Source organism: Physeter macrocephalus, chromosome 21, assembly GCF_002837175.3.
Source record: "Physeter macrocephalus isolate SW-GA chromosome 21, ASM283717v5, whole genome shotgun sequence".
Lineage (NCBI taxonomy): Eukaryota > Metazoa > Chordata > Mammalia > Artiodactyla > Physeteridae > Physeter > Physeter macrocephalus.
In genome coordinates, this window is record NC_041234.1 from 31,045,662 (window position 1) to 31,068,592 (window position 22,931).

The window sequence follows — 22,931 nt, forward strand, 5'->3', positions numbered from 1 at the left end:
ATTGTTTCTCATAGAGCTGTATTGTGGCATATAATAATAGGTACTCTATATAAATTAAATTAAAAATAAAGCTCCAGCAGGTTGCACAGGTTGGCTGTTAATAAATATATCTCTGGGTAATTGTGCCCCAAGACCAGCTCATGACCACGCTCCCTCATCCAGAGAATTATACAAAAATAAATACAGGCTTGGGGGGGTGGGATGGGAAGGGAGGACATGCCCAGTTCCATTCTGAAAGTTCTCTCATACCATCCACCCATGCTCTTTCTCTCCATGGGTATCACCGCAGGGAGCCCCATGCTGACTGGAGAGCTAAGGGACAGGAAGGCCTCTCTCCAGTCAAGCATTCTCAGAAGCAAAGGACCCTTCGCTGTACAGGCCACACATCCCATCTGAACCCTCTGGGGGGAGGGGCTACCCCTCCCCAGAGAGGGGGAAGCCTGTTATTGCTGATCTCACAAGCAGCTCCTACGAGAACCAGGCCAGAGAGAGGCACAGCGCAAGCACCAGGAGGGACATACCACTGTTCAGAGCCACAGGGACAACCACCAGCCCAGCCAGGACCCCCAGAGTCTGGGTCAAGGGCCCCCAGAGCTGGGGAGGCAATACACACACACTCTCTGCAGGGGCTGCTAGGGTAGGAGACCTCTTTGGGGGCTCAAGGCTTGGGCCTGAACCCTCTTCATCCTGGGAGCTCACATGGGGCCTGGCCGGGCTGGAAGGACAGACTTCAGCCCCCAAGGAACCAAGGAGGGGGAGATCTTGCCCCTGCAGGACTGGAGCAGCTGGCTCCTTGCCGGATATAGAAACCGATCTGTCTGCCAACTCAGTGGTAAACTCCATCTGGACTTCTGTCCCCCCCGGTGACCCAGTCACCCCAGCTATCACCCTATTCACATGCAAAGAGTCAGAGTCCTTGCCCATCCCCTTCTCTGGAGCCCCAGTGAACTGACCCTCCATACTCAGAACCACAGGGCTGTTACATCCTGAGCCTTCTGCCCACGGGAGCCACACATCTCCCATAGTGGCTACCACGGGATGGGCCCCAGAGAGGATTTCCGGAGGCGATTCCTTGGGGGTGTCCCCTTCTGGGCTGGAGGGTATGATGGAGAGCCCCTCTTCCCCCTCCCCCTCCTCATCAGGGTCCTCGGTGTCCTTGATGAGCTCCACACCACGCCCCAGCCTGGCATAGTGCAGCGTGATCTCCTCAGCCAGGGCACTGTTCAGGGCCCGCTCGGGGCCAGGCCACTTCAAGATCAGGTCGCGGTCCGTGAGTATGCCCAGGGGATGGCTGGGAGATACCCCCCCATCTGTGGGGCCCTCCCCACCACCTCCTGCCCCACCAGCAGCCACGGCAGCCCGCAGGCGGCTCAGGTGGGACAGGTAGAGCTGCTCCAGCTCCTGGTCAATGGTGTCCTCGCCAAGCAGCTCCTCCAACCCACTCACGACCTCCAGACCCCCGGGGGGCTCATCCATGATAGCTCCCACTATGGGGTCCTTTCGGCCCCTTCCATTCTCTCTGGATACTTCCCACGTGGCCTCCACCTGTCGCTGGCTGGGTTCCAGGAAAGGCCCAGCTGCCCCCTCACTTGCATCGGGTCCCGAGGCCTGGTCCCTGGGAGAGCCACCCAGGCCACAGAGGGAGGAAGAGAGGGGAATCCTGATGGCCGGTGCCTGGGGGACCTCTGTGAAAGCCACAGGTGGACTGCTTCTGGGGACATCACCTTCCTCTGGGGGTTTGCCAGTCACTGTAACTTCAGAAACCTGGAGCCATAGGGGGAGGGGGGAGGGAGGGAAGAGAAAGGGAAGGGAATGAAGAAGAGAAAGGGATGGGACAAGCAGAGACAGTGAGAACTGGTGACAGCCCACATCCAGCCCCACAGGTGTTTCCAAGTGAAAACTCCATAAAGAACTATAATTTTCTTAACTCCAAAGACTATGTCTACATTAAAATAACAAAATTAGGTGGAATAAAAGGGGGCTTCCTGTAGATCATAAAGCTGAGGAATTCAGTGGGCACCAATATCTGGTGAATGACTATCAGTAACTACTGTTGGTTGACCTCCAAAACACATCCAGAATATACATATAAATTCATGTATTTTCTCTTAAAAAAATTTATTTCCTAGCTCTGTCTTTTGACAAGGCCTAGAAACAATGACCAATCTAGTAGCAACAAGCACATCTAGCACCCAGATCTTGGTTTCTAAATACCATTCTCCACTGAAAGGAATCAGGGCTTCTGAAATAAATGACTGTTTCCAGGTTCCGAGCAGGAAAAGTACAAGATGAAGCTGGGAAATATTGACATACCAGAATGTGAGAAAGTGCTAAAAGAATGTTGAGGATGTATCAAAAGAACTCTAGGGCTTCCCTGGTGGCGCATTGGTTGAGAGCTCGCCTGCCGATGCAGGGGACACGGGTTCGTGCCCCGGTCCGGGAAGATCCCACATGCCACGGAGCGGCTGGGCCCGTGAGCCATGGCCGCTGAGCCGGCGCGTCCGGAGCCTGTGCTCCGCAACGGGAGAGGCCACAACAGTGAGAGGCCCGCGTACCGCAAAAAAAAAAAAAAAAAAAAAAAAAAAAAAAGAACTCTAGAGCCAATGAAAATAAGCTCCCACTGGCCAGAGACAATTCAATTTAAGTGTCAAAATAAATAAATAGGTGCAATGGGTTGAAACTCATCAAATATGTTTAAAATTCATGAGTTATTAATGCCACCCCAAAACTTAAATCCCTTAATTGGTCACCTTTGGAGAAGTTCATTTCTTCTGAAAACTGGTAAATAAAAGGGAAGTTTTTAAGTATTTATCCAGCTTTTTCTATGCAAACTATATACCCTCAGGGCATATATGCTCAAGGTAGCCAAATAGTTGATGTGAGAAAGTTTTTCTTTAGAGAAGAATTCCAGCTAATAAATAAAATGGAAATAGAATTAAGTAGAATCAATTCTATTTAAATTAATTTAATAATAACAGGTTATATTTAATAAAAGTAATAGTTTAATTAATTAAATTTAATACTAGATCAAATTAATTAAATAGAATAAATTAATAAAAATGGAGTAAAAATGTGTTTCCACGTGGATGCAATCAGCCAAATCCAGACTGTGGGAAACTCTATAGGACAAACAAGGCTTCTTCAACAAACAAATTGCAAGAAAAGTGAGATAGATTTAAAAATCTAAAAAGACCCATCAACCAAATACAATGTATTGACCTTGTTTGGACCCTAAAACACTTATGAGACAAGGAAATTTGAACACTGACCAAATATTTGATGATCCTAAGGAATTATTGTTAATTTTCTGAGGGGTAATGTGGCATTGTGGGGTTATTTTTAAGAGTGCTTAATTTTCTGAAATACAAACCAAAGTATTCATGGATGACATAAAGTCTGGATTTTTTCCAAAATAATTCCATAGGGAAGGTGAGAGGAGAGGGTGGGGTATAGAAAAAAGTAGGAATGGACGTGTTGAAATTTGTTGAAGCTGGGTGATGAGTATGTGGGTTCATTATACTGGTTTCTTTACTTTTATTATTTATTATTATTATTATTATTTTTGGACACTCGCATGGCATGTGGGATCTTAGTTCCCCGACCAGGGATCAAACCCATGCCCTGTACAGTGGAAGCGCGGAGTCTTAACCACTGGACTGCCAGGGAATTCCTGGTTTCTTTACTTTTATATGTTTGAAAATCTTTGTTAATAAAAAGTTAAAACACACACACACACACACTCTTATATCTCTAGAATCTCTCTATCTCCCTGCCAGCACCAGCATCGCTCACCTGGACCACTGCAGTGGCCTCCTCCTCAGGGTCCCCCAGCTTCCACCCTCAACCCTGCAGTCTATCTTCCTCGCAGCAGCCAGAGGAAGCCTGTTAAATCCTAAGTCAGATCATGGCCCTCGTCTGCTCAAGACCCTCCTGCGGCTCCCCTGTCATTCGGAGTAAAAGCCAGAGTCCTCTCCATGGCCCGTGAGGCCCCACGCGATCTGTGCCTCCACCTCTCCCACCTCACCTCCTGCCGCTCCCCCTCACTCACTCTGCTGTCCCTCACACATATTAGCCACGGCCCCACCTTGGGGACTTTGCACTTGCCTGAGATGTTCTTCCCTTACCTTAGTTATCCACATGCCTCACTATTCCACTTTCTTCAGATCTTCTCTCAAATCTCACTGACCACCAAGGCCTTCGCTGGCCACCCAATCTGAAGTTACAAACGTCTTCCCTCCCGCAACCCCCCCCCCACACATACACACTCTCACTCACTCACTCTCTCTCTCCTTATCCCTTTATTTCCTTTTTCCTTAGCACTCATCATCATCTAAAATACCATACATTTTAACTACTATTTTGTTTTATTATGTCTCACTCCACTAAAATGTAAGTGAGCCCCATGAAGACAGTGTTTGGGTCATTACTGTATTACCAGTGTCCCTAACAGTCCTTGGCACAGAGCAAGCACTCAATAAATATTTGCTAAACTAACAAATGACATTTCTATAAGCCCAGGCGAATAACTGCATTCTACCCTTCTGCCACCAAGTTCTGATTTGGGGGGCCACCCCCCAACCTAGGGCAGACCCAGAGCAAGTCAGCCCCACCACCCAGCCTCCCATCGGGCTGTCCATCCAGAGGCTGCCAGGCCTGCTTACCTGAAGTGTCATCTGGGGCCACGGACGGAGAGGCGTGGGGGCCACCAAGGGACCCACTGACTCCTGGACATCAGGACGCTCTGCTGGAAAGAAGAGGATAGCGTCGGGGCCAGGCAAGGGTATAAACAAGCCTGGTTTGGTTAAGAAAATATACTCTTCTAGCCAACTGGCAGATTTGCCTCTGAAGCTTTCTGTGACAGTCTAAGGCAGAAGGTGCCTCTTAATTTGTGGAGAAAGAAAAGGGGAGGAAGAAAGAAATGGTAAATATAAGCTAAAAGTCCCCAGCCTGCCAATTGCTTACCCACAGCAGGGGTATTATCGTCCGCACTCTTCATCCTCAGCTCCTCCTCGTTAGGCCTGTGGGGCGGAGGAGAGAATGCATGGATCTGATGCCCTGAAAGGCCGGTTCTGCCACCTACCGGCACCTTCTGAGCCTCTCTCCTGGCCCACCCTCACCTGACAGCTGCTGTTCTCTTCTGCGGCCTCTTTCTATCCTCTGGTCATAAAGTCCTACACACTCACTGTAGAAAATTGACGAAATACAGGAAAGCGTAAGGAAGCAGGAGAAAAGTCACACATCAGCCAGAGGCAACCACCGTTACCATTTTGGAAAATTTCATTCCACACATTCTGTGAATCGTTTAGATTCTGCGGGCATAATTTTGCAGCTGGCTTTGTCCATTTAACAGTAAGAAGCAGCATTACACTTTCGTAAACATTTGAAATGGCTGCTTACTACCCCTATCACATGGGCTGACCTCAATGTACATAACCATTCCCTTCCTACTAGGCAGCTAGGTTGTTTCCTTCATCTTGCTCCCACAAAGCAGACTTTGGCAGACATCATTGGGCATAGCTTAATGAACATTTTGGATCATGTCTTTAGAGTATACTTCTGGCTGTGGAGAAAACCATCTTTTCCAAGAAAGGGCAAGCGAGGGCTGTGGGGCACAGGAAACGGCCAAGGGAAGGAAGGAAGCAACTGGAGAATGGGAAGGTGGTCAGCAGAAAAGGCAGTAACCCGAGATCACAGAGGCCTAGGTCCCTCCGCCAACCCTCCACCCATCGCCATATCAGCCTGGCAGGGCACTCAACCTCCCTGAACCTCACCCTCCTCACCTTAAAACGGAGCACAGGGGAGCCAGGATGTGTACACCAAGCACAGGGCAGTCGAGGGCAATGAGGACATCAAGCCAGACACCAGGGCCTGGCACAGAGCAGGGGCTGAATCAAGCATAGATATTTGTTGGTCTTTTTCCTCATTTGCCAGGCAAGTCAGACCCCAAGGTCTGAGTGGCAGAAACCAAGGGTATTTCAGCCAGTCCCTGCCAGGGGTGAGGGCATGAGGATCATGGAGAAATCGCTGTTCTCATTCTCACCAATGAGTATCAACTGCTTACAAATTAAGGCAAATGAGGGAACCATTAACTAAAACACATGCGGAGACCTGAGAAGAGCTGAGGCAATAGCTCAGACCTTTTTTCTTCCTCAGAAGTAACAGGATGATGTTGACATTTCTGGAAGTGGTTGCAACTTTTTTGAAAACACATCATCAGTTACCTTCACAATTACCTACAGAAACAGAATATCAACTCGCTGACCTGAATATAGTGCTTACTATGGTACTTCCTAGCATAGCTTCACATATATTCATTTAATTCTCATGAGAACCCTATGAGATAGGTACTTTTACTCTTTTGAAGTAGGCAGTTTTATTATCCTCATCTTACAGATGGTGAAACAGAAGCCAAGTAAATGGCTCAAGGTCAATGCAGCAAAGATCGAAACCCAGGTCATTCAGCTCCTAAGTCTGTGCTCTCAACCAACAAAACTGCTGCTTCTTGGATGAGGGAGGCTGGGGTCTTACCACAGCCCCATCTCCAATCCTTTCCAGGGCAGATAGAAAGAGGCAGCAATAATGGACAAGATCCCTCCCTCCACCTTCATTCAAGCTTTGCTTTTGATCTGCCTTTTGCCCACACTCTCATTCCCAGTTTCCCTGCCTTCAGGGGACATGTGGCTAGGAGACCACCAGACACAGAAATGGCTGCAAGAACTGGTTTTTATTAGCACCCTTGGGGAGGAAGCTTGAACCATGTACATGGATCTAGAGTCTGGAAGATCCAGAAGGGACCATCTGGTTTTCTCCACAGACTAGGGCTCACACATCACACCAGAGGTATTTGAGTCAGAAGACTACAGGGCATGAAGTAGGTGACTCCAGGAGCCCAGCCATCAATTCCTGCACTTCACGGATGAGAAAGGGGGTTTCGGAGCAAATTGGCTTGGTTCTGCACCAGTCCCCTTAGTAGGTCAAAAATCCAGGTCTTTGGATTTGTGGCCCAACACAATTTCTGCTGACTTCTTTTGCTGGTGTAGTCCTTCATTAGAGAAAATGTCATCTTCCTAGGGTCTTCTAAAGCAAGCATCCTCAAGACCCACAAACAAACAAGAGAGGCAGCCCTCCTCCCAGGGCAGGGCTAGGCAAGCCTTCCCCTGCCATCTGGCCCAGTGCAGGTGCATGACAACCAGGCTTCTAAAAGCCACTCCAGAGTCCTAGATGTACATGAGAGAGAAGAGAGGGGAACTCAGGATGCAGCCAACCAGCAGGAAAAGAACTTCATGGTCCATTTGAAGGAAAAAGAGAGAGAAGAAAAACAAATACAAAACAAATCCTTCAGCCCCCAGAACATCTCTTCCAAAGCCGGGGAGGGTGAGAAGAGGGGGAACATCCAAAAATCACGTCAAGCAATTCAGCCAATCCCAAAATCCACGAAGTCAGCAGAAGTACACAGGTCACTCTCCCTACTTCCAAAGTCAGAGAGATGAAAGCAGGAGGCACAGCACCTATTGTTCACCTCCTCCACCGTGGGCCCTTTTCATTGATACGCCAAGTCATTTGAAAACCCTCACATCTATCCTTCAAAGCAACACCCTTCCCTTTGCAGAAACTGTTCCCAAATGCAGAAACTGAGGCTCAAGGAACAGTATCTACACCCACTAACTACTAACTACACACCACTGATAACATCCAAAGAGGGTTCCATTTTGAAGACAGTGTGTGAAACTGTGGGCTTAAAAAAAAAAAAGAACACTAAATATCCTTGAACTGTCTTTCACAGTAAATATTCGGAGGCAGCTATGACTTTAATCAAAAGGAGGATAGTGAAAGAAATGGAGTACAAATGTATACTGACTCACTAATCAGTAACAGAGAAGAGGGGTTCTTAGAAAAATGGGGAGGGAGATTAAGAACAAAACTGTACCTCCCGTATGCTTGCTAATTTTCGAGAAGGAAACTTGCTCTTTTGGCACCAACCCCACACACGCCACGTGGTATTGCCTCAAGGGCAGTGGGCAGTCACGAGCTGGAGCACAGACCAGGGGGCATCTTGGGCACTCATCCTCTGGGTGCTCTCGCGAGAACTAGTCAAGACAGTGTAGTCTAGGATGGACCGTGTCAGGCCTGTATGCCTGTCTCCTCGGCGTGAAAAGTCTTCCTGCCATCAGGAGACTCAATGGCCTCTGACCTCAGACGGCACCCAGGGAGACCAGGGGTTGAGATTTCAGAAAGAGGTGCTGTGGGCCCCAGCCTAGGCCAGCCAAGACAGAACAAAAAAAGTCAATCGCCACAGTCAGAGAGTGAGTGAGCAAGTGAGGGCTGACAACCTCTGTGAAGAGCAAAGCAGACTTTCAGAGCAGTCACATCACTGCCACCACCACCCAAGTCCTCTGAGAGCACCCCCAACACTCGTGTTTTCAAAGAACCTGGCCAGCCCAAAGTGGGTCATGCGCTGAAACCCAAAGGGAAACTCAGCAGACCCCAGCTCCCATGCAATCAGCCTGAAGATAACGCTGACTCTCCGAGGGGACAGGTGGCTTCGGAAATCTGCCCAAGATACTTGGAATCTCAGTTACCCTGAGCCATCTGCTTTCTGAAAACAACAGGGTTTGAAGGAGGCTGTGAAAGCCACCAAGTTATGTGGGGTACTGTTCTGTCTTCCCCAGCTAGTCTGTGTCAGTGTCAGTTCTGGAACTTATGGACAATCCAGTAGGGCGGAGGGAGGAAGCTGAGCAGTTTGTTGTTCTATGAGCTTCTGCTACAGCAATGACTTCATTCATTTGGCCATGACCCACAGTAAGAAATACATTTTACATCATAACCCAGCACACACCCATATATACATATCTCTGAAAACCAGTTGTTCTTTGAATGAGACAACACTTACCTTTACTACATGTTGTGATGCACTCATTATTTTCTATGCTATTTTTTTAATGTTTGTTGGAATCCAGTAAATTTATTTCACATCTTAATAAAGGGTCATGACATGTAGTTTTAGTTTTGAATAACCCCATCTCTGCCACCTACCAGCTGTGTGACCTGGAGCAAGTTACTTAACCTCTCTGTGCCTCCGTTTTCTCATCTGTGAAGAGGGTATAATAGTAATACTTACCTCAGAGAGCTGTTAGGCAGATTGAGGAAATATTTGAAAGTCGCCTTTAAAGTGCTTAACAAACAGTACTCCACTCCAAATTCCCACTGAGAGAAACTGAGGCTCTGAAGAGGAAAGCAACTTGCCCAGCATTGCCTAGCTGGTAAGACACATCACCCAGCCCGGCACAGCAGTTGAGAACTGGGGCACCAGAGCAGGAACACCCAGCTCAGAATCCGGCTGTGCTGCTTTCATAACACGTGGCCTCAGGCCCACATCCTCGACCATGATGCCCTATCAGTTTTCCGTGGAATAAAAGAGGATCACTTTCACACTAAAATCCTCACTCCAGACAACTAAGATGACCCCTGGCCCATCCTGTTTCGACTTTGATTGTTCTGATTTCCCAACTGCCAACTCAGATAGCAAGTTGGGTCCCCATCCATTCGGCTACAGGTACACCTAAAAATCATTGAGGGCTTACTGAGGGCATCAGCCCAGGGACAGACTCTAGAGACACAATGGTGAGCAAACCCGACTAGGAAGCTTACAATTTAGCGTGCAGGAAGACATCAAAAAAAGATACTCACACTCATTCTTTCAACAAACATTTATTGAGCACCTGTTAAGTGCCAGGCACCGTGGCAGGCCCTGTGGGAATACAGTGGTGAACAAAAGCAGACCATGTCCCTACCCCTCACGGAGCTTACAGTCTAGCAGGGCAGAGAGGGTCATCCGATAATCCCCTAATGAAGGTCTAACTACAAACTGAGGTCAGGGCCTTCAGAAAAGGAAAGAATGCCCTAGAACAAGGGGCCTTGGCCCAGACTACAGGGTCAGGGAGGGCTTAAGATGCTTAGAAGGAAAATGAGCAATGGAGGGGTCAGCGAGTGAGGGGCTGCTGAGGACTCTGAGGAGGAGGTGATGGAGTCAATCTTGAACAAGGGGAGTTTGAGGCATCTTTGGGACATCAGCCAAGTAGAGATACTGAGTTTGTATGTATAAGGCTGAAGGAAAGAGTAGGGAGAAAGAGAAGAACCAGAGTTCAGAGGAAAAGCAGCAGAGGGTGGTCCGACGGCAAGGGAAGAAAGTGTTTTAAATAGGAGTGTTCAACCACTTCAAGAAGAACACCAAAAAACCACCTATGGAATCTGGCAGATGCAGGGGCAGAAGTGAGTGGAGAAGACAAGTGTAGGCAACTCTTTAGAGGCGGGTCGACAGTGAAGGGGAGAAGGGTGATTGGGTGCCGGCCAGGAGCAGTGGGGACTGAGGTGGGGTCAAAGGACAGACTTCTAAGACAGCAGAGACACTGGCATGTATAAAGGCCAATAGAGAGGCTCAAGCAAGGAGGGCAGTGAAAAGCTGCCAGGAGAGAAAGGGTAACTGATGTCAGGTTCTGGAGCAAGTGGCAAAAAAATGGAACCCAGAGCACAAGTGGGGAGACTGGCCTGAGGGAGGAAAAGGGCCCCCCTCCTCCCCTGTAACACAAAGGAGGGAAATCAGTTTGCAGGCTTGGGGGCTACAAGTTGTGGGGAGTTCCATTCTTATGGTTTCTACTTGTTTTTTTGAAGCAGGAAGTCTGAAGGTAAAGAACATTTGAAAGAGTCACCTCAGGGACAAGACAAGAGTGGATCAGAATAAAACAGTAGGACTGCCAGGCAGTGTGGAAAATGATCCTGGATTTGTGGCAATGCTCATCTCCTCTGCTCTATGACATTCTCTAACAGGGCTTGCCTGCTTGGCTGGTCAGTTGCTATAAAAAGACCCGGGCCTGAGGTGGTTGGGATGGACAGGCTTCCAGGAGGAAGCACTCTTAGAACTGAAGGATCAAAATGAGACTGCAGTGGGCACCGGACCAACATTCCTGATGAGGGAAACAGCATGGACAAAGGCCCTGAGGCAGGAAGTGGCAAAGCACCTTGGAAAGACCACAGTGACAGAAGCTCAGAAGGCAGAGGATGGCATGAAGTGAGACTAGCTGCCCTGGAGGCCAGACTGGGGGAGAGGTCATGGGGTGCTCAAAAGCCATGCTGCAGCTTTCTTGGTCTTTATTTTTAAGAGGAATACGACACCTCCCAAGGGTGTTAAGCCAAGGCAGACCTGGAGGGCTCTCCTCCCCAAACCAGCCCTGGGATTTTGGACACTGGGAGCCCCAGTTTGCACATCCAGAAAAGAGGGATCGAAACCATCTATCTCACAGGGAATGTTGAAAGGATTAGATGAGACTGTACACACAAATACTCCGCAGGGTCTCTGCCAGGTCTTGTACAACAAACCCTCCATCCCTGCCCCTCCCACCCAGTTCCACCACGGGCCCTTTGACATCTTAGCGCCAGTCTGCAGCTTTGGCCCTGTTTGAACCTAGCACTGTGCCCAGCACATGGTAGGCCCTCAATAAATGCTTGTTGATGGATCAGCTCTAAGCCTAAGGGTTATCAAAAGCCTGGGCCAGCAACTCGAGGAATGCAGCCATTTCAGTTTCTGAGCTGTATCCCGAGGGCTAGCACAGACTTCTCCCGTGTCCCCACGTGACGTGGCTGTGCTGGTGCACAGTGGACCTGCAGGCAACACTTCCTGAATGGGAAGCCCTCTACAACAGGGCTCCCGCAGGCTGAGGCTATCCCTTAAGATCCTCTACCACCTCCCAGAAGGGCTGGGTCGCAGGGAGCGGCTGTTCTCCAACAACACTCCAAGTCACCGGCAGCACCCAGGCAGTGTGGAAAATGATCCTGAATTTGTGGCAATGCTCATCTCCTCTGCTCTATGACATTCTCTAACAGGGCTTGCCTGCTTGGCTGGTCAGTTGCTATAAAAAGACCCGGGCCTGAGGTGGTTGGGATGGACAGGCTTCCAGGAGGAAGCACTCTTAGAACTGAAGGATCAAAATGAGACTGCAGTGGGCACCGGACCAACATTCCTGATGAGGGAAACAGCATGGACAAAGGCCCTGAGGCAGGAAGTGGCAAAGCACCTTGGAAAGACCACAGTGACAGAAGCTCAGAAGGCAGAGGATGGCATGAAGTGAGACTAGCTGCCCTGGAGGCCAGACTGGGGGAGAGGTCATGGGGTGCTCAAAAGCCATGCTGCAGCTTTCTTGGTCTTTATTTTTAAGAGGAATACGACACCTCCCAAGGGTGTTAAGCCAAGGCAGACCTGGAGGGCTCTCCTCCCCAAACCAGCCCTGGGATTTTGGACTCTGGGAGCCTCAGTTTGCTCATCCAGAAAAGAGGGATCGAAACCATCTATCTCACAGGGAATGTTGAAAGGATTAGATGAGACTGTACACACAAATACTCCGCAGGGTCTCTGCCAGGTCTTGTACAACAAACCCTCCATCCCTGCCCCTCCCACCCAGTTCCACCACGGGCCCTTTGACATCTTAGCGCCAGTCTGCAGCTTTGGCCCTGTTTGAACCTAGCACTGTGCCCAGCACATGGTAGGCCCTCAATAAATGCTTGTTGATGGATCAGCTCTAAGCCTAAGGGTTATCAAAAGCCTGGGCCAGCAACTCGAGGAATGCAGCCATTTCAGTTTCTGAGCTGTATCCCGAGGGCTAGCACAGACTTCTCCCGTGTCCCCACGTGACGTGGCTGTGCTGGTGCACAGTGGACCTGCAGGCAACACTTCCTGAATGGGAAGCCCTCTACAACAGGGCTCCCGCAGGCTGAGGCTATCCCTTAAGATCCTCTACCACCTCCCAGAAGGGCTGGGTCGCAGGGAGCGGCTGTTCTCCAACAACACTCCAAGTCACCGGCAGCACGCAGGTTTTAAAACAATAATAAGTTGAAATGTACTCGCCAAGAAAGCCACCGACCTACAAAGAAAATCTTATCGCTGATCTTGCAATGAGCACCAACCTCCCCTTTGCAAGAGCTGAGATCAAGATAAAGAAGCTATCAAAAAGCCATCTGCCCACTTAAAATAATATCACAAGTCATGTTAGGAACCACAGACCTGGGGCCAGATACCAAAACAATTGTCTGAACGGGCTGCTTCAATTTCTCCTTAAAACCACCCATGTATTTTAAAAGAAAAACACCCTCTCCACCCACCTTGGCCCTGCAAGCTTTTGATTTCTCTGTTCCCTTCCTTTCACACTCTAAAATGACCAAACTGTTACCCAAACTGTCACGTCTTAGAGACAAGGCTCCCACGACAGCCAGCTGGAATGACGACTCAGGAAAAGTGACAGAAATTAAGGCGAGGGGCACTGGAATGGCTGGATATCTTGATCTGGGTGATGGTTTCACAAGGGCATACATATGTAAAAATCTATTGAGCTTCACACTTAAGATCAATAAAGGAAAAAAAAGCTAGAAGGAAAGCAAGACATGCTAGGAACATGGGAACACCTGGAGCGAAATGCAGAATTTGCCCTGAATCCTATCAGGCCTTCAAGAGGAACAGTAGTTTTTTAAAAAACGTCCCTACCGTCTCCTCCCTGGTCCTATCACTCACTAGCTGAGTGTACTTGAACAAGCTGGCTCAATTCTCTGAGCTACCTCAGTTTCCCCCTCTAGTAAATGGGCATAACCATAGCACCTATACCACACAGCATGCACAGCGGGACTCAGGAGAGAACAAACTTGAAGCTCTCAACACAGAGATCAGTAAATGTTGGCCACTGTTAATCTTTCAAAGCTACCACCATGCTTCAGTTACCTTGCCCATGCTTGCTGCGTCCAATCCAAGCATACAAATTGACTGTCATTCCCCTTTAGCAGATGAGAAAATGGAGGCTCACAGATGAAGAAACTGAGGCAAGGCTACACAGCTGGTGATGGACAGAGCAGAGTTTTGGAGGGGAATCCAAGGAACTATCTGTGATTCCCTAAGCATTAATACTGACACCTATACGGCACTACTAAGAGCCAGGCTTGGTTCTGAGTGCTCTTACTCATCTCCTGTGAAGTAGCTGCAATAATTCTCTCTGCTTTACAGATGAGGGTACTGAGGCACAGTGCGGTTAAATGAGTTGGCCAAGATCATAAGGCTAACAGATGACAGGACTGGGATTTGAACCCAGGCACTGATGTCAGAATCCACACTCTTACGCCTGTAAGGAAAGCCATGCTGCCTACCCTGCTCAGATAGTCTCAGGTTACTGTTACCAACACAGGTTGGTAAGTAGGTACTTGTCTGCTTGCTCACTTACCCAGGCACATCTGCCCACCAGCCCCAAGCTAGACCTTTCTGAACCACTCACAGCCTAAGGCCCTTCCAGGATCACCAACATCTTGCTGCAGCCATAGGCTTCTGATCAAGCATATACAAGGTCCAAACAGCATTTTCCCATTCCCATTTCCAGTCCTCCCAGGAGCAGGGAAATGTATGCATTTCCCACACGTGCTTGGAGAGTCTACTTATCCCAGGTTAGACTTAGGTTATTCCCCCCAAAATCAGGCCTAGCTGCTACTCTTGAAGAACTCATGGCTTGATAGGGAAAACCTAGGAGGATCTTGTATCAGGGGCTTCTGGGGTTAAGTGGCTCCTTCTCCCAGGCCCTGAATGGTCACAGGTGGTACAGCAAAAACAAAGGTAAAGAGCTTCCAGTCCAGGCCCATCTGGTTCTGCCTCTGCCAGAGCCACTGCTTCCTGTGAGAGCAGGGGCTCAGCCCCTCAACTCCACAGGAGATATCAGACTAAATTAGAGCAAAACAGTAAAGAGAGTGCACAGGCTTCAAGGTCAGACATGGCCAAACTGGAAAAGCCAGGAGTCATCACTTCCTCAACCAGTTTCTCCCTCTAGAACCCTGGCTTCCTACTCCGTCAAATGGGGATCAGATTCCCTGCCTCCCACTGGTAAGGACCTTGGTCCACACTACCATATCACTGCAGTTCTCTCCACTCCAGCACACTACCCTTCATTCACACCAGATTCAGTCCCACCTCAGGACCTTTGCACTTGCTGTTCTCCCTCCCTAGAACACCTCTGCTCCCATTATGTGTGCAAAACTATTCCTCTTTATCATTCAAGGCTCAGTTTAAACAGTACCTCCTCAGAAAGTCCTCCTTGTTCCCTTTTCTACAAACTCTCTCCCTCCCCATATCTGTGCATAACTCTTCTTATCAGCATCCAGGACTCACTTTCTCAAAGGCCTTCCCCAAACACCCTACCTAACGCAGGTATTCCCTCCCAAACTGTCCCCTTACTCTATTTCACTTTCCTCTCAGCAGCTAAACTTATTCGTCTGTATCTTATCCACCTGCTGGTTTTTTCAAACTCTCTCTCATAAAAGCCTGTATGCTCCTTGAGGGCAGGTAAGATGTCTGTCTTGTTCAGGGCTTTACAGTGCAATTCAATAAATGAATGAAACCCCAGTTATTAAAACACAGCCTAGCACATGTTTGGTCTCCATTACTCTTTGACCGACTGACTGAATGCGCCCTCCTCCCTGTCCTGGAGAGCAGGCCTCAGGGGCTCCTGGGTGGAATGCTTGTCCTCCATCCTAAACACAGCCCTGCGTTGGCGGAGGTGGCGCTGGCAGACATTACCTGCGCCTCACCGGCTTCATGCAGCTCTTCAGCTGCCTGGCCTCAGCCTCCACGGGACCCTGGCACTCGGGCTGTGGCTCCAGCTGCTGCAGCTGCTGCTGCTGGGGCAGCCCTTCGGCATCAGTGGGTGTGGGAGCGGGTGCAATCCGGAGCAGGACTGTGTAGTTGCGGCCGTGGTTGTTGGCCCAGAAAGTGCCCTCGGGGGTCTCATAGCGCACCACGAAGTCCAGGCGCGCCCCATCGCCCGCACCCTCAGCAAAGGGCAGCTGGAAGGCAAAGCGGTCGGTGCGGCCGCCGTCGTCGGGCGAGGAGGCGGGCGCCTGGCCGGGGCCCAAGCCAAGGCCCAGATCCAGGATGGGATCTCCTGCTCCTGGTCCTCCCGCTCCTGCCCCCGGCGGGCTGCGCGGGACGTAGCGCGCTGGGTGGTCGCAGAAGGAAGCCCAGCCGTCGTGTGAGGCCCGCACGTGCACCGCCTTCTCAAAGGAGCGGTTCAGCACGCGGACCAACCCGCGCAGCACCGGCGGGCGCCCCCCAGGCACCCACACCCCGGCACCCCCGGGGACCGCTCCGGGAGGCGGCAGCAGTGCCTCCAGCTCCACCATGACGCGCCCCAAGCGCTCCAGACGGCCCGGCGCGGGCGGCAGCGAAAATGTGGGCACCAGGTAAAACCCCCCGCCAGCGGGAACGGGGCACAGCGGCGAGGGCTCGGGGCAAGCCTCCTCTTCCTCCTCCCCTTCATCCCCATCCTCGCCATCGTCGTCCTCGTCAGCCCCGCCGCCGACGCCATCTTGCCCGGCCGCCACCGCCATCTTGCCCGCCCCGGGCCCGCCCCACGGCCGGTAGCGGCGCAGCTGCGCCAGCGGCAGCCCCAGGGCCTCGTCGGCGAACAGCACCCTCCGCGGGGCCACCGCTGCCTCGACTGAGGTGCGGGGCTCGCCCGCGGCCGGCGAGGGGGGCGCGGGATGCCGCAGCTGGGGCTCCACAGGGGCCGTGCGCGCCATATCGGCGGCGGCGGCGGCACCGACGGCACCGGCAGCGGGACCGGCGGGGGCAGGGCCTGAAGGGGCGGGCAGCCAATGGGAAGGCCAGCGCCGGGGGGAGGGGGATACGACTCACGGTGGGGGGGGGCGTAAGCGGCGAGACGACAGGTATAGCGGAGAGCCAATGAGGAGCCGCGCACGCGTGACGTAGACGGTGAAGCGAGTGCAGGGGAAGCATGCAGCCAATGGGGATACCCGAGAGTGGGCGGTGTAGGAGGCGGGATGATCGGGGATCAATGGGGACGCGTGAATGGGGGGGGGGTGCGGGGTCCGGGATGAAGAGAGCAGAAGTAGGACAACTAATGGGGAAGTGTGAGCGGGAGCGGCGTGAGAGCGGCGGGGAAAACAGAATGGCTACAGGCGATGGGGGCAGCAGGGAGCGAACGGAGAGGCCGGAACAGGAGATCCGTGGGTTGCGTAGGTAGTGGGACGGAAGGTAGAGACAGCGAACAGCCAATGGGGGGGTGCGGGGTCCGGGATGAGGAGAGCAGAAGTAGGACAACTAATGGGGAAGTGTGAGCGGGAGCGGCGTGAGAGCGGCGGGGAAAACAGAATGGCTACAGGCGATGGGGGCAGCAGGGAGCGAACGGAGAGGCCGGAACAGGAGATCCGTGGGTTGCGTAGGTAGTGGGACGGAAGGTAGAGACAGCGAACAGCCAATGGAGAGCCGCGCACCGGTGACGTAGAGGAAGGATGACGATAATGGCTGCAGCGAGCCAATGGGGAGTCTTGTGAGTGTGCACTACGCCTTCAAGGGGCGGTGCCAGGGAGGAACTAGCCAATACGGAGACAAAAAGGTGACCAAGAGGCGGTATGTGAGCGGCCTCGGAGGCGGGACTGGAGGGGAAGAGCCAATGGGGTGGGTGATGAAGGCGAGAGCGAGGAAGAGAGGTAGCAGACAGCCAATGGGGGAGTCAGAGTGAAGGTAGTGGAGACCTCAAGGGGCAGTGCAGGAACGGGATGAACCAATGCCGAAGCTAGAAAGTGTATCGGGACAGAAAGACCCGGAGGTGGGACGGGAAAGAGCAGAGCCAACGGGGATGTTGTAGCTGGTGTGAAGGAGGGGATGAACAGCCAATAAGGAGGCTAGAGGAGAGGAAGGTTCGTAGGCCGTCTGAGCTGTAGGGTGGTCGGGCCTCTGAACCGTAGAGTGCAGGCAACCCTTAGAAAGAGTATGCCTCTCATGGATGGATTTACCTTCTCCTTAACCCTCCGTGACTCCCTATTGCCCCAGGGCTATGAATGCCCAGAGACCCTGAAGACCTAGACTGCATCCTAGTGTGAGATCTGAGAAAGCAAAACGGACTCTCCTGTCGCAGTTAGTGGGTCTGCCCTACCCAGCACCGAGCCTTTGCTTCAGCGGTGCCACTAGCCAAGAATGCCCCTGATTATCATCCTCAGTGTTTTCCAGGACTTGGCACCATTGTTGAATGAATGGCCAAATGAAAGATAGAGCTTTTGGGGAAGATTAGCTTTTTCTAACTCCAGCTCAGAAAACACTGAGCGTGACTATGCAGCCAGGAGTTGGTCGGGCATGTTGGCAGATATTGACAAATCAAAGCCCTGTCTTTCTTGCGGGGCTCAAGCTCCACACCCCACAGTGGCCTCACCTCCCTTCTTTCTGTCTCCGGTCTCAGCTCCTACTGTTCCCTCTCCCAGGAGTGCTGTTCCTTCTTCCTCATCTAGTCGACCCCTTTCATTCCCCTTTCACTCTTCCTTTGAGATCCCACCTTCCGTGGGAACAGAATTATAGCTTGTGTCCAACGAACATGGCCATTCATACATTCCCCCTCCATCCTGGGAGGATTTTCTGAACACCTACTGTATGCAAGGTTCTGACTCACAGCATCCCTAGGAGGGAGGCAGTTCCCCCGGCGGGCTCCCCTCCTCAGGTCTCAGTGTCCAGGATGGGGTTGTGGGCCAGGAACCAATCAGTATGTTTAGTTGCAAATAACAGGGAAAACCCCACAAAATAATATGGGCTTAAACAAGATAGAACTTTTTTTTCCTCACCTAAAAGTTCAAGCTGTTAAGTAGTCCAGGGACTCCTTCCTGCCCACAGAGTTAGGGTGTTTTCTGTGTCCTGGTCTGGCCCCAAGACTCTCATCCTTCAGCAAATCCTGTCAGCTCTCCATTCGATATATTTCCCGAATATACCCTCTCCCCACCCCCTCCACTGCCAGCGCCATCATCAGTCACCTGGACCATTGCAGTAGCCTCCCTCTCACTGATCCCCTGCTTCCATCCTCACTAAAGTCCATTCTAGACTCAGCAATCAGAGGGATCCTGTTAAGTCCTAAGACAGTTCATATCTCTCCTCTACTCACAACCCTCCCATGGCCTCCTACTCACTCAGAGTAAAAGCCAAAGTCCTTACCATGGGCTACAAGGTCCTGCATGGTTTAACACCCCCCCCCCCAGTCCACTCTCTTACCTCACCTCCTACCCCTCTTCCTCTCACTCACACCATTCTAACCACACTCTTACCTCCTTAGTAGAGCTTGAGCAAATCGGACACACTCCCACCTCAGGACCTTTGCACTGGCTGTTTGTCCTGCATGGTTTAACACCCCCCCCCCAGTCCACTCTCTTACCTCACCTCCTACCCCTCTTCCTCTCACTCACACCATTCTAACCACACTCTTACCTCCTTAGTAGAGCTTGAGCAAATCGGACACACTCCCACCTCAGGACCTTTGCACTGGCTGTTTCCTCTGGAATTACTCAGATATCTACATGGCTCCCTCCCTCACCTCCTTCAAGTCTTTGTCAAAGGCCCACTTCTCTGGGGACTTTCACCAACCTCTCTATTTAATCCTGTCCACTCTCCCCCAGAAGCCTCCCATGTGAGAGGATATAGTCCAGTACAGAGAGGAGGTGGGGACCTCTGCCCCTCTCTGCCCACCTGACCCCTCGGCCCTCATTCTGCAAGGGTTCTGGCTCTCAGCAGCAGCAGCATCACCCATCACTCAGCTTTCCTCCTTCTTTTCTGGCACTCCTCTAATGGAGCAAGTGACAGTAAGGGAGAGATGGTTTGGGGAGGATGTAGCCCACACCTCGGACCCTGAAAGAGAAAACCAGCCCCCTCTCTCAGGAGGGAACAGGTCCTGAGGCAGGGAATGAGGCCTCGGCTTCTAGAACTGACCTGGTTTATAGTTACATGGGACATGTAGGGAATGTTCAGAACCAAGTCCACAGGGAGCAAGGGGTCATTCATTAACCTTAGGGACATCCCTAAAGTTGGACTCCCTCCTGATGAGCACGCTCCTCACCCCCTCTCTTGCTCCCAACCACATGCCGTATCTTTTAAGCCCCTGCTGTATGCAGGGTCCCTGCAGGCCTTCAACCTGAGACCTCACCCCACTTGGTGCCTCCCCTGCCTGCCCGGCACACACAGGCCATCTTTGGGTCTCAGACATGTCCCACCAACTCAGAAGCCTCAACCAGCGAAAGTTTTGTTTTGAACTAATGGTAGGGAGGGTTGGGTTCTTTTTTTTTTTTTTTATTGTTGTTGGCTGATTTTTTTTTAGGTTTTTTTTTTTTTTTCTATTCACCTTTTTTTTTTTCTTGTCTTCACAAAGCCAGGCCACCAGCCCCCCTCTGGGCTTTTCCAGAAAGGTGAGTCTGAGTTGAGGAAAGCGGCTCTCCTTCTTTTGAGGATTTGGGAGATGGGGGGAGGAAAAGAAGCAAAGGCGTAAAGGGGTGGGTCTTGGCCAGTAGGTTTATACCATGTGAATAAAAATCTGTTTCCAATTTATCTTTCCCAGGCCTGAAGCCAGTCTTGCAGACGGGTTGGAGTGGACGTTGGATGACAGAACTCTGGGTCATGCAGGGCACTGGAGAGCCAAGGGCAGGGAGTCTCAGCCACGGCCTGTCAGGAGAAGCCCCTAGGGGCTGGTCTCCCCTGTTGACCGTTGGTTGGAGGGGGTGCCCGCCGAGGTGAGGAAATGCAGCCGCCAAGTCTTGGACAACCTGAAACCTTCAAGCCCCCAGAAGAACCTCCAAATCTCAGAACCTCCCTGTCATTGCAGCGTAGAATTTAAAACCTGAGACCGTTGTGCTCAAGGAAACCTGGCGGTTGCAAAGCCCAGCACCAGTGGAACGCAGGGCCCCTATCCGCCAGCTCTGTGATATTGGGCAAGTTGCCCGACTACTTCGTGCCTCCGTTTTCCCCATCTGTATAACGGCCATGATGACAAGATGGATCTCCAAGGGCTGTGGTGAGGATTGAACACGATAATGGTGAGAAGTGTTTGGCGCTGCATCTGGCACATGGGAAATCTGAGATAATTGTCAGCTACGGGGATGATGGTGGATATTTAGAATCCTAAATCCTTGGAAACTGGGACTTTTCGAAGTAGAAAATCACAAAGGCTGAGGGCCTCAGAAGCATCAGGCCATGGTGTCCCTGACCGTGAGAAGGTTGGGGTCCCAACGGGCCTCTCTAGGCTTTGTGAGGATGGATTCATTAATACTGGGGCCTGGTTGGGACCTTCCCCTCTGGGTCAGAGCTCTGAGGCCCTAAGATGTAATGAGGCAAGACTTTTCTCCCTTTCCTCACTCAGTGATGTTCAGTGGATTCTGGGAGCCAGTGATTCTCAGACTCTTGGATTCTGTGAATTGTCGGGGGTAGGAAGGGACTCCCTGCTTTTTTCTCCATGAAGTAACTTCCATGGCTCTCACCCTCTGTGAGAAGATGGGTTGCAAGAGTATCCAGAGCTCCCCACCCCTGGGCAGTAAGACCGTGATGACCGTATCAATTCCACTTAAGGGGAAACTGAGGCCTGGACCAGAGCAAGGCATCTGGAAATGCAGCCCTATTCCATTTCTTTCCCTGGTGTTTCCCATCCACATGTAGCATCTCAGTTCCTTTCTTCCTTTCCCCAGAGACCCTCAAATATCCCCTCACTCACAGAGTGGCATCTCTCCCTGCCTGGGCTGTCCCTGTGATTTGAGTTCTTTTCCCTTTTTTTCTAACTCTACACACTTTTGTTTTAAAAACTGTAGTTTCTCATGAGCCCTGTTATCTCATTGATACCTCTCACCTCTGTAGTGAGGGGAAGAAATCATATTTTCAGATGACTCGTAAAGGGCAAAGAAAAAACCCAAAATTTCAAAATTTCCGTTTAAGTCTCATAATCAAGAAGAGGAGAAACAGAGCGAGCGAGTGAGAGAGAGAGCGAGAGAGAAAAAACTATGAGAACCCCCCCCACCCCGTGATTATCGGCGTACACACTCATCGAAAAAAAAAATTGGATTATTAGAAGAGAGAGGTCTGTGGCTTCCACACCGTGGTTTTTCTTCTCGGTATAAAAGCAAAGTTGTTTTTGATATGTGACAGTTTCCCACAAGCCAGGCTGATCCTTTTCTGTCAGTCCACTTCACCAAGGTGAGTGTCCCCGCTCTCCCCCACCAGATGCGGGTCCAGCGGAAGAGACGACAGTGAGGTAGGCACTGGGTTGGTGGGTAGTCAGGGGCCCTCTGGGACCAGCAAGATGCACGCAGCAGCTCCTGTGGTCCTGGTCAGGTAAGGTATTTTTTACAGTAATAATAGTAATAACAAACGCCAGAAGACTGATAGATCAAGTACTTAATCAGTGCTGATAGATCAAGTACTTAATCAGTGCTGAGGTAGAGGCAAAGATAAATAAATGGATCGATGTATGGACGGGTAGGATTTTTTTAAATACATCAACTGCCAGTCTTTATGAATCTCAGAGCTTTGAACAACTTGAAACACTGTCCAGGTGTAACTGGAAATTTCAGCGACGTCTCTGGCATACCTTTGGCTCTTCTCTCTCGATATCTCCCGTCCCTCTCTGTCTCACTCTTTTCGTGTTTCTCTGCCCCTCTCTTTCTCTGTTTCCCTGGCACGCAGACTCTCCACCCCTCTGTCTTTCTCTGGCTCTGACCATCTCCCCTGTCGCTGTCTCCTCCATCTTGACCACACTCCATTTATCTCCTTTCCTCCGTCTCTCCCACCACCTTTCCTGCTCACTCGTCTTGCCTTCCCCCTACCTGCCTCTCCCCCGCTACCCCCAGCCTCCAGCACAGAGCTTTGTACAGTTGGCGCTTAATAACAGTGTGTTGAGTAATGTCGAGGAGGACATTTACATTTTACAAGAATGAGCATCAATTCTGTTTGCCCCGATCAAAGAGGATTGTGGGCTGTCGGGTTGGGCTGAGCACTTAACTTGAACTTGCGCTTGCACCACATGAGGAGACCCTCCAGGGGGGCACTTCACACCATTGTCAACCATGGTTTAGCTGTGGGGTTCTACCCTCAGGACCTGGTGTTG

General features: G+C 51.0%; 2 protein-coding genes across 16 annotated transcripts in view; one reads left to right on the top strand and one right to left on the bottom strand.

Moving 5' to 3' along the window:
- Positions 1-17,029, bottom strand: PPP1R3F (protein phosphatase 1 regulatory subunit 3F). 6 transcript variants are annotated; one of them, XM_028482392.2, is made up of 5 exons: positions 16,709-17,029; positions 5,118-5,182; positions 4,963-5,018; positions 4,662-4,744; positions 30-1,764 (listed from the first exon to the last, which is right to left on the bottom strand). In XM_028482392.2, the coding sequence occupies exons 3-5, from the start codon at positions 4,994-4,996 to the stop codon at positions 469-471; spliced, it is 1,413 nt and encodes a 470-aa protein (XP_028338193.1). In that variant the 5' UTR covers positions 4,997-5,018; positions 5,118-5,182; positions 16,709-17,029; the 3' UTR covers positions 30-468. The 6 variants fall into 6 exon arrangements, with proteins under 6 accessions (XP_007113328.1, XP_028338193.1, XP_028338194.1 ...); XM_028482393.2 differs by having other exon boundaries at positions 4,662-4,741; positions 16,709-17,028; XM_028482389.2 differs by lacking the exons at positions 5,118-5,182; positions 16,709-17,029 and adding exons at positions 5,781-5,885; positions 15,593-16,631.
- The window catches only part of FOXP3 (forkhead box P3), a 19,120-nt gene continuing 12,329 nt past the window's right edge, over positions 16,141-22,931 (top strand). For 6 of the 10 annotated variants that reach the window (XM_055081678.1, XM_028482394.2, XM_028482397.2 and 3 more), the window contains exon 1: positions 20,283-20,852. In XM_055081678.1, coding sequence (XP_054937653.1) covers positions 20,833-20,852 — 20 coding nt within the window. In that variant the 5' untranslated portion in view covers positions 20,283-20,832. Of the gene's footprint in view, positions 16,255-17,400; positions 17,444-20,217; positions 20,251-20,282; positions 20,875-21,882; positions 21,906-22,931 lie in introns of those variants that run through there. The other 4 variants (XM_055081674.1, XM_055081673.1, XM_055081676.1 and 1 more) reach the window with 4 other exon arrangements.

What these genes read in the sequence shown, in the direction of transcription:
- PPP1R3F (XM_028482389.2), bottom strand. Translation starts at nt 16,593, where the DNA reads ATGGCGCGCACGGCCCCTGTGGAGCCCCAGCTGCGGCATCCCGCGCCC. An exon ending in ATGAAGCCGGTGAGGCGCAG is followed by an intron (nt 5,886 to 15,592) that starts GTAATGTCTGCC and finishes TGCTTGATTCAG; the next exon opens with CCCCTGCTCTGTGCCAGGCC. An exon ending in GGCCCCAGATGACACTTCAG is followed by an intron (nt 1,765 to 4,661) that starts GTAAGCAGGCCT and finishes CTATGGCTCCAG; the next exon opens with GTTTCTGAAGTTACAGTGAC.